At 37.9% G+C, this 14,800-nt stretch overlaps 1 protein-coding gene across 1 annotated transcript in view; it reads left to right on the forward strand.

Annotated features, from left to right (window-relative positions):
* DMTF1 (cyclin D binding myb like transcription factor 1) overlaps positions 1-14,800 on the forward strand; it is a 25,798-nt gene continuing 10,998 nt past the window's right edge. Inside the window, exons 1-11 of the mRNA XM_074168162.1 lie at positions 1-73; positions 1,692-1,808; positions 2,295-2,414; positions 3,339-3,433; positions 4,167-4,281; positions 7,299-7,375; positions 8,890-9,047; positions 9,883-9,915; positions 11,270-11,379; positions 12,673-12,901; positions 14,615-14,766. Of these exons, the coding sequence (XP_074024263.1) occupies positions 1-73; positions 1,692-1,808; positions 2,295-2,414; positions 3,339-3,433; positions 4,167-4,281; positions 7,299-7,375; positions 8,890-9,047; positions 9,883-9,915; positions 11,270-11,379; positions 12,673-12,901; positions 14,615-14,766 (1,279 nt within the window). The remainder of the gene's footprint in view (positions 74-1,691; positions 1,809-2,294; positions 2,415-3,338; positions 3,434-4,166; positions 4,282-7,298; positions 7,376-8,889; positions 9,048-9,882; positions 9,916-11,269; positions 11,380-12,672; positions 12,902-14,614; positions 14,767-14,800) is intronic.

A 14,800-nucleotide genomic window follows, 5' to 3' on the forward strand; every position in this document is an offset into this window, starting at 1 on the left:
ATGAATCCCAAGGAAGTTACTGCCTCCTACGCTTGCATGTGGCAAGGTGCTGTTGCTGATGGTAGATATGAAAGTCAATTTGAGAACCCTCTGATTTAAAATGTCAACGGTATCTGAAATACTTGACGTGTTCGGAAGGGTAATATCACTTCATTCCAGAAATCAGTCACTACATGTACTTAAAGATGTGCCAAATCTTCATCAAACTTGAGAGGTGATAAGTAATTTTATTGAAAGACTAGCAGTAGTTTTATCTTTCAAAGAAAACGCTGCTCTTGGGAATCTTCAATACCAAAGAACATGTTTTCAGATTAAAAATGAAATAATTTCCTGCTGAAGCAATATTGTTAACGTTATACAGAGAATTTAAAATCCAGGTTGTAAATTCCACTTATGTATGCCTAAGTGGGTGTACCTGCCTGGTGCATGGAAACTTTGTAATGTAATTGTGACTGTTTTTTTTTAAAGCTTATAGCTTTAAAGAAGCTATAGTTAGTGATTTTTTAACAATGTAAGTTAAAATTTGTGGTAGCAGTATTTTGGCTCCAAAATGGAAGTTAAAACTATTTTTTTTTTCCGAGAAAGCACTAGCACTTCAAGGACAAATAGATGATGTTTTCTTTGTACAGATGTCTGCCCAAGACAGTCACCAAACCCACATGCTCAAAATTGCTGAAATCATTGCAAAGCTTCTGAATATTTTAGGTGTAATTTCATTTAGCTTCTGCAGCAGAAAAGCTTACATTTCTTTGATGGATTAGAACTCTTTTGTGGGGTTTTGTTTTATTTCAAAATTAGCAATAGTGATGGTTTACATTGAAATTCTCATAAGCTTTGGGTTTCTTCGTAGTATTTTTATAGTGGAAATGAGATTATCAGAAGTACTTTGCATTGCCATAGTTCACTGACATCAGTGTATACTGCTTATCCTGGATAACTTATTTTCTGAGCAATTTTTTATACCAATGATTGCTCGCACCCTATTTTTCTGTTGCTCCTGTTCTTTCAATGGTAAAGAAAAGAGACTGGCTTCACAAGTTAGTTATATACACGGAAGGAGAATAGAACTTTGCAACTTAGCAATCTATAAATAGCACAGCTATGAGTAGTATGACACTACAAAAATATTTTTCAGTCCTGACTAGCGTTGGGTTATATAATAGTAAAATTATTAAATGAACAGTGGAACAAATATTAGAGAGACAAAAAATACCAGATGTGGAAAAGTAATAACCTAGGTTTGTGTTTAAAAAGAAAATAGTAGTAGATTGCACATACTCCTGAATTGGGAGTCTAGGTACTATTTTTAACTGGAAAAGCTGCTTTGAAACTGATGTTACCCCGTGTGATGTGTAAGTGGGCAGGAAAAGGAAAGGCCGGTGAGTGTCTTAAACCGTGGAATTGTTCATGTAAAAGGACAGACAGACATTCTCCATTCTCTGTGGGAGTTTATGCTGGGTGTTCGAGATAAAGGAAGCAGCATTATGGTCAGTGACCGTCTGAGTGGATGCCCCATCCCTGGAAGTGTTCAAGGCCAGGCCGGATGGGGCTTTGAGCAACCTGGTCTAGCAGAAGGTGTCCCTGCCCATGGCAGGGGGGTTGGAACTCGATGATCTTTAAGGTCCCTTCCAACTCTAACCATTCTATGATTCTATGAGTGAAGAAAAGTAATCTGTGTGTTGCTCTTTCAGGTTTGAGTATGAGCACAGTTGAAGAAGAGTCTGACACAGTGACAGTAGAAACCGTGAATTCTGTGACTTTGACTCAGGACACTGAAGGGAACCTTATACTTCATTGCCCTCAAAATGGTATAGAAGTGTATTGCATGGTATTTTTTCTTCTTTTTTTTCATTGATCCAACCATCATACTTCCCTGCTCTCAAAATTTTGTGAGCTACTTAGATTCAGCTTACTGCACTGCACTTTTGTTCTGTTTCAGTTTAAAGAAGAATAGTGTCAAATTCAGTGTAAATGACAGAATTCTGTATGTGTGTGCCTAACAAGAATATAGCTGTTCTGATTCATTTCAGTGGAAATGGCTTCTTAGAACCAAGCATGTACCCTGTAGACTTAAGGGATTGGTTTGTGTGTAATGGACCGAGGACGGAATTTACAAAGAAAATCTCACAGAAAATATATGTAGAAGAAAGTGTGTGAACTGTTACTGCCCATAACTCAGACCAAGTGCCTGGGCAGTAGTAAAACACCGAAACAACCTATCACATCTGCTTCTACCTTTTGATTTGGTCCACTTTGTTAACAGAAAGTAACCTGTGTTATGTTTTTGTTGTTAGAAGCCGATGAAGTAGACTCTGAAGACAGCTCTGAACCTCCACACAAGAGGCTTTGCTTATCAGAGGATGATCAAAGCCTTGATGATTCCACTCCTTGCATTTCTGTTGTTGCAGTTCCGAGTAAGTTCTCTTATGTACTCTTGTAGCAAATGTTTCTGTTGGTAAGGGTTAAAAGTGGATTCTTTGGATGACATTAGAATATTTCACGTTTTATTTTCAAATTCTATTAATATAATTAGGTATCATCTTTATCTCTCAGAGCCTTGGATAGTTTTACAGCAATTGTTATCTATACAGTACTGACAAAATAAACCTGCCTTGCAGATAGAAGATTGCAGTGCACTGAATAAGTTCAAGGATAAGTGAATGAACAACAAACTAGATACAGAGAGTGATTAGGTTTTTTTTAATGATCAAACACTATAGTTAGTATTCCCGTGTTTTGTGATATTGAGATGCATGGTCTTTTTAAGGTAGAGATTTGTACAAAAGATAGACTGAGTACTGAATTAGTCCTGAGGAAGCTGATTGTGTATTAGAGAGTTCAATATAATTTCCCAAAGGGAGGCAAAACCAGATCTAGCAAGTTAAAATACCAATTTACAATACGTAGGGTGGCTGTTTATTTGGTGGAACTTAGTAGAAAGTCCTTAGAAGTAAAGGCATTATCATGTTGAAGTTGAAGGAAAACGGGAGAAGAGGAATGCAGCTGAAAAATATAAATGTTGTCCTTTAGTAACTGGAAAAGGGAGCATTGATACAGTACCAAATGTTTGCACCAAATCAAACACCTTTTATTTATGTGTTTCACATTAGGTTTTAGTTATAGACAAGTACAAAATTGAAAGTTTCAAAACCCATATTTAAATTTTACAAAGAGCAACAGTGGATAGTCATCTTGATAATTTTACTGTGTCAACAAATCAATACCAATTAAGGCCTCTTTAAAATATTCAGTGCAAAATTAGCAATTTATAAAAACTGTAGCATGCATAAAAAAAAGTTACAGGAGAAAGGCGGACAACTAACTTGTCCATTCTGAAGTTTCAGAAAATGATCAGAGCTTTGAGGTGACCATGACTGCTACCACTGAGGTAGCTGAAGATGAGATTAATGAAGGAACTGTTACTCAGATTCAGGTACAGTAAAACTTCAAAATTGACCTATCTGATATACATTTTTAATGAAAAGGGAAACAAATAGCAGAAAGGACTTATTAAATGAGTAAGATTATTTTTAGTCTGAAACTAATGTATTTGAGCATGGATCTTGTTTGTAAAATGTTGTTCTTTAAAAATGCAGTTGAATCATTTTATGTATGAAAGAGGTTATTTGTAGTGTAACTTCCTGCCCAAAGAACAGTACAGTAAACAGAAATAGACGTAGCCTTCCACTGATAATTACTTGCTCTCTGGTGATCTGCGTAGAAGACGAGTTTATCTGTTACTTCCATCATTCTTTGATTATAAATCCAGCTTTATAACTGGCCTAAAAATGCTTTGTTTTGTCACCAGTCCTACAGTTCTCATTGTGTGTGTGCCACGTTTAAAAGTTCTAAATTGGAGATGCCGGATGTAGCCCTCTTTCCACCAAAGCCAGTGAGACACTTACTATTCACTGTACATTAAACGGGAGGAAGAATGTTACCTAATGAATTCTCAGAACATCTGTATGTTAAGGTGTTAAATCTTACTCATGTTTTAAGAAAAGTGTATGCGCTTTTATTGCCATTTCTAAAAAGTTAGCAAACAGTTAGCAAGGTAACCAGGTGTGCTGGTTTCGTTTTCCTTCACGTTATGCCTCCATGTTAAATGCAAGGTGACAGAAAGAACTGCAGATCTTACTGGATGATTTCATATTGGTCTTTTCAAGATTCTTCAGAATGAACAGCTGGATGAAATCTCCCCAATGGGCAATGAAGAAGTGTCAGCTGTTAGTCAGGCCTGGTTCACAACCAAAGAGGATAAGGATTCTCTAACAAATAAAGGTAAGATATCTCAAATGCAACTCTCCCATGCTTTAAAAAGGTAAGTTATTCCAAATGCCTCAGAACATCTTGCAGGTTGCATAAAGTAATCTCTGGTCTGGCTTTTTTAGCGAAGATACTTGAGAAAACTGATTCTAAAAATGCTGAGAGTAGTAATGCATTGTCTTCACCATCCCTCTTACACCTTGTATGCAAGAAGAAAGTTGGAACTGCACATACACTTAGAGAGGAAGAGGGGACACGCTTGCACTGGTGACAGTGATTCCAGTGGCTGTAGTAGAGAACCGCTGTGTGTCGGCACAGGCTGGGCAGACGGTTGTGTTTGCTCTGTTGCACTTTTACCTGGTTAGGAGGTGAGAAGCTACAGTGAGAGGAGGGTACAACAGGGAAAAAACTAATCTGTGCTGGGGTTAATATGTCTTCCTCCAAAGAGGGCTTGTTAGTCTGGCTGCTGTGTTGTGATTCATACTAAACAGTTTCTGGAATGGAGTTGCCTCAGAAGAAGAGGGATTATGCAGATCAGGATATACTGAAATAATCACCGCTGCTCCTAAAACTGCCACCCCATTGGCATTTCTCTTTGTCAAAATGCATCTGTGCGATCACATAGTAGTTGCTGAACTTTAGAGCTTTTCTGTTCTTTTTTTCCCCCAAGGGAAGTGCCTTTCTAAACCTGGAGAAACAACTCGGTGTCAGATGAAGCCATGTTGTCTCTTCAGTTTCCTCAGTCTCTGTACTATTTTTCTGACACTGACTTTACCTCTTTCTTGGGGAAAAAAAAAAAAGTATCTCATTCAATCAGTCCAAAGCAACTCCCTTTTTTGCTAGAAAACTTTAAGAAAAAAAGTAATGGTTTTCTGTCATAGAAGCAAATCATCTCTTACCCAGTGAGTTCTACTCTAGAAAGCTGAGAGTCCTGCTGAGCCAGTGAAAAAATGTGAGTGAGGCACCCAGAACCTGGGTTTTGGGTATGGAAAATTCAGAGAAAGGGAACTGACCAACTCAGTTAATGACCGTTTCACTCACTGATCGCAAGTGTGCACTAAACAGCCAATAAATATTTTCTCCCCGACATCTCTGTCCTCCTTTATTAGATTTATAGGGCATCAAAGCTATTGAGTGTTCACTGAGAGGACTGGGGCAGAGATGGGCTAGCAAAGAGAGCCCTTTGCATCACTGGCAACTGGGCAGAAGTAGAGAGAAATCATGTTACTGTGCTCCAGCGTGAGAGGAAGCACAGAGATTATGATCTTCCCAGTAGCCAGTGGTGAAGGACTTAGGGAGCAGCATGTTCTCAGCTGTGAGTGGGGGAGCAAGTACTGGTGATTTGGCAGAGAAATGACTGTTTTCATGTGACTTGGTAGCCTCGTGTTTGATGTGTGTCTTGTTAAACATATTAGAAACTTAAAGCATTTGTTCCTTTTGTAGCTGTCTCATAGGCATGTCAAGTGACCACACATCACAAGGGATGAATGAGAGCACTAAACCTGGTGATTCTAATTAAGAGATAAATAATTTGGGAAGACATTTCCGATAAAATATACCTAGAAATATATTTGAGAATCCTCACTAGCGGAACTTTTCTTGGGGTCTCCGTGCTCTGTCACAGAGATGAGCTCTGAAAGAATCTCCCTGTGAGTCTTCTTTTACAGGAGTTTGACGCGTGTTGCCTGAGCTCATAATTTTATAGCAGTCTCCACCTGATAATGCTTTCTTTGAAGACCTGTAGGCAGGTTATAATAATCTTGGCACTGAATATGCAGACACGTGAAGTGCTAAAATAGTTAGGTGTTAAAGATCATTCCATGTCAAGAGTAACAATGTCCCTTTTAAGTCAGTTCAGCTGCTTGGATAGAGGTGTGAATTGCAGCAACAATGGTAGGGTATTGTTCTGTCTCTGTAGCTTTGGAAGAAGAGATTGAAGCCATTGGGCCCAAGGGAGGAGTTTTCTCTCATCAGTTCCAATGGAATTAGTAATAATGCCTGTACTTTTCATTATAATTGGATTTGAGTAAACAGTCTCTTTGGTGTGTTCTGCCTCTCAGCTCTGGTAATTAGCAGGCTGAGAAGGAAGTACCCTGATTTTTCTGAGCAGAGATGGGCAGGTATCCAGCACACACCAGTATGTAAACTGGGTCACCAGCGTAATCTTAATTATAAGTGATTGTTAATATTAAGTATGGTATGAGCATGAGGGGAAAAAGGAGGAATCTTTATATAAATTCAGGGAAGGAATGTTTTAATGTTTAATTGATAGACCTCAGGTTTGACATTTTCTCTCTGAATAAAGTTGATTGGTTTTGCTTTTAAAGCTTAGCTGGCGTTGTAGTTACTAAGGGCATAGACAGAGACGAATCATAATGTTTGTTTCTATTGGTTTGCCACTTTTATTTGAGAAATAAAACACTCAGTATGAGTCTTTATCTTGCCTGTGACCACTGGGCATGATTTCCAATGCAAAAAAAGGGAGAGACAGGGAGCAGCTTGTCAAAATCAACTAGGTACAGTGTTTATGTCTCTGAAAGCACTCACAGTAGGTAGCACTACTCATGTTGGGAAGTGATAAGGTGCATAAGAGAACCCCACGTTGTTGCCAATTCCTCAAGTTATATTTTGAGTCACACGCTAAGTCCCAACTTCTGGAATCATTTGAGCGCATGGAAATTTCAGCTGTCAGTTTAAAGACAGAGATTTTCTAGTTCAGGCTGAAGAGAAAGCCTGAAAATGTGACTTGACAGCACATAGAGGAATCCATGTTCTGTTTTTAAAAAATGGATGGTTTTGAAGAGGGCTCTGACTCACATTATTTAAACATTAGTTGACAATTACTAAGGATTGTTTATCAGTTCTGAAATAACATCTGTTTAAGATTCATTCTAGTGAGTTTAAGTAGCTAAAATTACTACTTTGTTTTCTTCATTAATTGAAATAATGAGAGTGGTGTTTTTCTGATATTTTTGTTGTTGTTGTTTTGCTGACTTTCACTTTGGTAATTAGTTTGTCATTTCTATTTTCAGGCCATAAGTGGAAGCAAGGGATGTGGTCAAAGGAAGAAATCGACATTTTGATGAGTAACATTGAGCGTTATTTAAAGGTATGTGTTAGAGTATGGTACCTGGTAGTTGGCGTGGTGATGCAGCTCCTGCTAGAAAACAACTTTCTTTAGTACTTCCCACAATGTGCAGTAAGTGATTCTGATCAGTTTGTAGTAGAAATGGCGATTACCCACTTGAAATACATAAGATAGTTATATCCATATACAGGATTTAAGACTACTGAATGTAACATTGCTTTCAATTTGTGTACTTAATATAACCCATTTTAAAATTTCACTTCAGGGTGCTCAAGTGGCTTAATCTCTTTCTCTGAATATACATCACTCATGAAATCTTTGAAGAAAGAGGGAAAAATTGCTCTAGGAATAGAGATAATTTTCCTTACAAAGCATTGAATATAACTTCCAGACTTTGGTGCTGTATCTGTATTCTTTACTACACTCACAGTAGTATGTACAGATGCCTATATCAGCTTTCTTCCCTTTAATATATTGTTGTCAGAGTTCAGTGTTAAAATAGGCAAGCAGTTAACACGCTGACAGTGATAATTGCCCATAAGTCATATTGATGGGAGGCTTACAGCTGGGAGTATTTGAGCTGAGCGCTTACAGCTGAGAATGTATGACCTGGGTATTACAGGTTCACTAGCCTTCATTTGTGAATCAAAAAAAACCCTGAGTATAGTCTTCATTGGTATAAGAATCCTCAGTATTAGTGGTAGAAAGCGTGCCTGCCCACGTGTGTATTAGAATTTCTGCCACAAAATCATTCATAGGTAATATTTTTTAAATCTAGAGCAGCTTTTTTTAGCTAGCTAAAAAAAAGTTACTGATAATTCATTTGATTTATTATTTTCCCATTTATCTGCTTTCTTGTACTGCTTCGAATAATTGAAATATAGTGATTCTTAGTTTAAGCTGAAGTTAAATTAAAGCTTTCCTTTTGTACTTAACTCCAGTGGTTTTGTATCAAATTTGCTTATAGTTTCCATCAGAACAAGAAGAGTAGTTTAATTGAAAAAATTGCTTTCAGACAAAAAATATCTGAAATTATGTAATGAATTGATATGGCACTTTTTGACAGCCTTCTGCTATATAATCCCAGGGTAATTCCACCAGAATTTTTCCATGATGTTTATTTTCCATAATGTTCTAAATGATGCTCCAGTTTTTGATCTTAAATATACATTGGATGGATTTTTTTAAATGTAGATTAAAGTTAAAATTTCCATGTCTACCTGGAGTCCAGTGTAAAAAAAAAAAAAAAAAAAACAAACAAAAAACAAACAAACAAAAATAAAACCCCAAAAAACCAAAACAAACAAACAAACAAACAAAACCACTAGTGTTCAAGGGTTTGTATTTGAGGTAGCTAATTTATAATTATTCAGTGTAACTTTTGGACTGTAGTATTTGAGATACATAGAATGTTGCATAATAGCGTGCTAGGCTTTAGTTCTTAAGTATTTCACTTCTTCATTTCTAGGAGACTTTATCTAAGGTGTCTTGTTTGTGATTTGTTTGGTTGGTTTTTTTTAAATGTTTTCTTCTAGGCCCGTGGAATAAAAGATGCCACCGAAATTATATTTGAAATGTCAAAAGATGAAAGAAAAGATTTCTACAGGACAATAGCTTGGGGTCTGAATCGGCCTCTCTTTGCTGTCTATAGAAGAGTTCTTCGCATGTATGATGACAGAAACCATGTTGGAAAGTATGAAAACCTCTAATGCTGCATGGTTTTATTGGTATGAGTAGGGTCGTGTATTTAATGTTATACGTGAGACAGAAGATTCCAGCCAGAATCAGAAGATTCACTCTTCTGAATCATAAGTCACCTCTGCTGAATTCTGGTAGATCAGCCTTGACAATAGTTCTGTTAAATTGATGGTATCCAGAACTTTAAAAAAAAAAAAAAACCAAAAAAACCAACAAAAGAAAGGTGGAGAGAGGATTCTGATATGAATAGAAGATTTTGATGCAAGTGTGGATCTGCTGAGATGTAGTTTCTTTCTAGAACTGTAATCTTGAGCTAATTGATTTTCATCCTTGTGGCCTTAGTTTGCCCATCTGTAGAGCAGTGGGTATGGCACCTTCCAGAAGTGCTGAAAAGGTTGTTAGATTTTATTTTTTAAAGGTAGTTGAAAATTAATAATACCATCTCAGTGCTGATTTTTTTTTTCTTTAAATGGAAAGTCAGCCTTATGGTGATTGTGAACTGAGACAGGAAGGAAAAAATGACTTTTTATCTGAGAGACTAATACACAAAATTCTAATTCTGTTCTTAGTAGTAAGATCACCAAGAACGAGGAATTTTACTGGTAAATGAGAGGAATGTTAAACCTGATAATCTTAGAAATGCACTAATGTGGAAAATGACATTTGTTCTTCACGTTCTTCTGAAGCGTTCAGTCGGATTGTTTCTTACAGCTGAAATTCCTTAACCTCTCGTTGTAACTAAATGTGTACTGTGTGGCTAGTAGAACAAAAATATTTATGCTGTATGCTTTCTGTTTAAAATCATGTCTTTTTATTTACCTGTTGCTTAGGTATACTCCTGAGGAAATTGAAAAGCTTAAAGAGTAAGTATTTTTATTAACCAGGTCACGCTACCTTGTTTATATTGAGTGGTTTTTACAGGTTTTGTTATGTATCACTGAAAAGTTACAAGTAAATTTGACTGCTCTAACTCTATCAGAAAATAGTGGTTACTAAATGAATTTGAAGAAGAATGAAGCCACTACAGTCGGTTTTCTAATGTGTATTCAGGACATGAGCAATATGAAACAAAGTTCTAAAGCAAGCCTTCTGTTGAAACCAGTAATGTTTCGGTTTTTTACAAGCACAGTCAACATTTGCAGTTATGTTTGTGAAAAACAGAAAGTCTCTTTCTCTAGGAACCTGAGCAAAGGTTATTTTTAAAGAAAGTGGCAGGTCAAGGCTAGGATCTCCCCGATGAAGTGTTAGAAATACATAAATTGTCATTAAGGCTCTTTGATTTTGACTATGAACCTGATAGATCAAGGAGGGGCTGCAGACTTTATCTCCTCTTGCAGCTTTCTGGGGTTGAGCAGTTTGAAGAAACCATGTTGGACTGAAGGAAGGAAGGGAGTCTGTTGCATTGTGTTGGTGGATATGCTTGGATCAATTTAGCTGGTTTGTGTCAATCCCAAGGTGCCTGGGGTTCCAGATGTGCCAAAAGCAGTCATGGCTCAACATGTTAAGCAACCTGTTGTCATTTATGGGAGGAACATAACAGTTAAGATTATGAACTTTATTATACAGTGTTTTGCCTCATTTAACTTGTAGGATGCCTGGGTTTTCATCAGGCATTATTTAGATTTCTCAAGTGATCTCTGTACCACCTGAAGATCTTTGATGAGCTTGTGTGGAATGGATGTCAGCTGTTTATCTAAACATGCATGTTGTATGTTTACAACATACAACAAGAAATTCTTTACTGTGAGGGTGGTGATACACTTGAACAGGTTGCCCAGAGAAGTTGTGGATGCCCCATCCCTGGAGGTGTTCAAGGCCAGGCTGGATGGGGCTTTGAGCAACCTGCTCTAGTGGAGGTGTCCCTGCCCATGGCAGGGGGGTTGGAACTCAATGATCCCTAAGGTCCCTTCCAACTCTAACCATTCTATGATTCTATTTAACGCAGTAATTAAGCCTCACAGCATTCCTGCAAGACAAGTGGATATTAAACATTTTATAAGTGAGTATCCTGTGGCTTCGCTGGCCCAAAAGGCTTCTAGAGCACATAGAATTAGGAGACATGACAGAAAATACGTTAATGCTGTAGTATCAAAATGGTTCTCCATTCTGTCTTTAAGCCTGTAAACTGCACGTTTATCCTGTTTTTATTAGAGCATATTTGATATTTTTGGTAAACTCTTAACTGGATATAGTGCTAATGAGCATGTTTCTGTTTAGGCTGAGAATAAAGCATGGTAATGACTGGGCCACAATAGGAGCTGCACTGGGGAGAAGTGCTTCATCTGTAAAAGATCGGTGTAGACTGATGAAGGATACCTGCAACACGGGTGAGGCAAATGCTGGAGTCAGGAAGGGATATTCTAGTTAAAACTCTGTCGCCTTTGCCTTTGTCAGTGGTGTTTTGAGAGATGTGTAACTCTGAACTGAGGAACTTAGAGTGTTCCTCAATGTACAGTTTACAATCTGAGGACGTTTTTAGAACATATTTGGTATAGGTTTCTCTAGCTTCACTTCTTAAAGACCAGAACAGTCTGTTTAGTTTTGCAGTCCATTATCCATCATAAGTTTATGCCACTGGAGCATATTTTGTTGAAGTGTATTTAAAAGTACTTTCCCTGGTGTTTAATGTTTGTAAACATACATTATATATTTTATGTCAGTTAAGAGACACTTTAGGAGTAAAGTATGTTTATTTTGTAGTGTATATAATCTAATAATAATAATCTACCTGAAAGGAGGCTGTAGAGAGGCAGGGGTCGGTCTCTTCTCCCAAGTTACAGATGATAGGACAAGAGGCAATGGCCTCAAGTTACGCCAGGGGAAGTTCAGGTTAGATATTAGGAAATATTTCTTTACTGAAAGGGTTGTCAGGCATTGGAATGGGCTGCCCAGGGAGGTGGTTGAGGCACCATCCCTGGAGGTATTCAAGAGAGGAGTTGACATGGTGCTTGGGAATATGGATTAGTGTTGGGTGGTGTGGTGGTGTGTGTAGTTTGTTTGTGGGTGTTGTGTGTTTTTTGTTTTTTTGTGGTGGTTTGTTTTTTGTTTTTTGTTTTTTTTCATCGGTTGGACTAGATGATCTTAAAAGGTCCCTTCCAACCTAGGTGATTCTATGATTCTGTGATTCTGTAATGGAAGGAAAATTTAGTCAGACCTCATGTAATTGCCATATGCTAAATTGTTGCATAGTTAATTTACTTCAACTAACACAATTCAGGTAGCTTGGACCAGTTTGCTTTGGGTTAGTATTTTGATTAAGTTCTATGTTGTTTCATTTATCTGCAAGAAGAAGAGAAGAGAAAGAAACTTGGCAGCAAAACAATGGAATTATAACATCATAGAATAGTTTGGGTTGGTAGGGACCTTTAAAGGTCATCTAGGCCAACCCCCCTGCAATGAGCAGGAACATCTTCAACTAGATCAGAATTATGCATTTATTAATCAAGAATGGGTATAATATAAATTGTTAGTAAGTAAAAACAGTTATATCTTCTTCGCAAGTCAATATTTGCATCTGGAATAAGGTGTTAGGCACTGAAGATAAATGTGTGTTGACGAGTTACAGATCAGAACAGAGGGCATCTGCTGTCAGTTAAGTTGGAGGCTTTTCTCTTTTTCAGGAAAGTGGACAGAGAAAGAAGAAAAAAGACTAGCAGAAGTAGTGCACGAGCTCACTAGCACAGAACCAGGTGACATTGTCACACAAGGTGTATCGTGGGCTGCCGTAGCGGAACGGGTCGGGACACGCTCCGAAAAGCAGTGCCGCTCTAAATGGCTCAACTATCTCAACTGGAAACAAAGTGGGGGCACTGAGTGGACCAAGGAAGATGAAATAAATCTGATTTTGAGGTTTGTTATTTTAGTTACTTTTAAAGCTTTGTAATACATGACGCTAGCAGGATTCCATTGGGGTCCCTTTTGCTGGTTTCTTAGACACTAAAAACTCTAGAACCCTCCAAAAATCACTGCTGTGTTTACAGTTCCCAGAGATTTATTATTGAACATATTTTTTGTTTTTTGTTTTTTTAGTGAATGTTAGTGTTCGTGAAAGGTGTCAGATTGAAAACCCTGGAGACTGAAGTCTTCTTTATTCCACAGAAAAGGTACAGCACAGGCAGCGACCGTGCAAGCTTCCCACACGTGGCCCCACCAATGCGCTTCAACCCTTAACTGGAGGGTAGTTCAGTCTCCCTGCCCGTTCAGTCCTTGGCCTCTCTGCTGAGATGACCAACAAGGGTCAAGTGTGGTGGTGGTTTCTGTGATGTGGACATCTTGTCTACAAAGAACTAAATCGAAACTGCAAATTAATTTCATGTAGGCCACCAAACACTGATTAGATATCAGCATCTTTGAACTACATTTGAACTGGCAACCTGGTAGTAACTTTTGCTCTCTCCAGTCCTCCTCCCATTTTGAATGCCTTTACCTCAGGCTTTTTAGCCAGTGGATTTTTATGGGTTGATAGTTTTGGGTGGGAATAAAAAGCCAAGACATACAGGGAACCTAAACATTTGCAGAGCAATATTCAGTGATTTGCTGAGGCTGTTTGACTTGAACTCAAAATGAGGAACCTGATTCCACATTTCAGAAGGTGCTGGTTATCTGGTTATAATTATTAATATATCTGTACAAATGGGTATCTGTTTTGGTCTGTCCAGATATCCTTAACTCATCCTGCAGGGTTGCTTGGTTGGTTTTGGTAGCTTTTTTCTTTTTTTCCTTTTTGGTTTTTGTTTGTTTGTTTGCTTATTGCTGTGGGTTTTTTTTTTTTTAGCTAGCAAGAGTATTCAGTGCTATTTCTTTCTTTGTGAAGAAAACTCTTAACTTTCACAAAAATCTTTTCCCTCTCACTGTTCACCTCTTTTTCATAAGCTCCAGGTACAGATGAGCTGGAGGTAATTCAGAGATATTTATAGTATTCGAACAGATTCTGATAAAATCCAATGTGTGCATAACATCTGCCAAAATTATGTGAAGACTGTCTCTCACCTGGAGAGCCTGATGGGATTGATTTATGAGGAACTGTTTAATACTGTAGTTAACTTCATCTACTTTGACTAAGAAGCATCTGAGAGGAGGCAAAGATCTATGTTAAGGATGGATGAGTGTTATTTAGGAAAAAACAGAAGTAAATATCATAACATGAAATTAATTAAGTGGAAGTTCAGAGTGAATCTTAGGAAAAGTTTCCTGCCTTGGAGATGTGTTTGGGGAATGGTTTTCCAAAGAGAAAAGATGCAAGTACCACCATTTGGAATGCTTCATGACAATCTGATCAAACTCCTAATGTGTATGTAAATAAGGAGAATAATTCTGCATGGCAGGGAGATGGACTGGATCATCTAACAGGTCGAGTCCATCTTCTGTTGTTTATGATTCTGCTTGACCTCTGGCAGCGTGGAGCCTTGGGAAGCCTATGTCGATTCATGAGCTCTGGTGGACTATTATTCACTAGCATGCCATTTTGCCGCTGTTACGTGTGAAAAGACCAGAGAAGTGCAACACTCCTTCCAGTCTGGAGGGTAGTTTGTAATAGGTCCATTATTTTCTGTATCCTGCCAGGATAGCGGAACTTGAAGTTTCTGATGAAAATGACATCAATTGGGATTTGCTAGCTGAAGGATGGAGTAGTGTCCGCTCACCACAGTGGCTTCGGAGTAAATGGTGGACCATTAAAAGACAGATTGCAAACCACAAAGATGTTTCATTCCCTGGTAACGTACAACTTGCACACTTCTCTTCTGAAAG

This window comes from Numenius arquata, chromosome 2 (assembly GCF_964106895.1).
Source record: "Numenius arquata chromosome 2, bNumArq3.hap1.1, whole genome shotgun sequence".
Lineage (NCBI taxonomy): Eukaryota > Metazoa > Chordata > Aves > Charadriiformes > Scolopacidae > Numenius > Numenius arquata.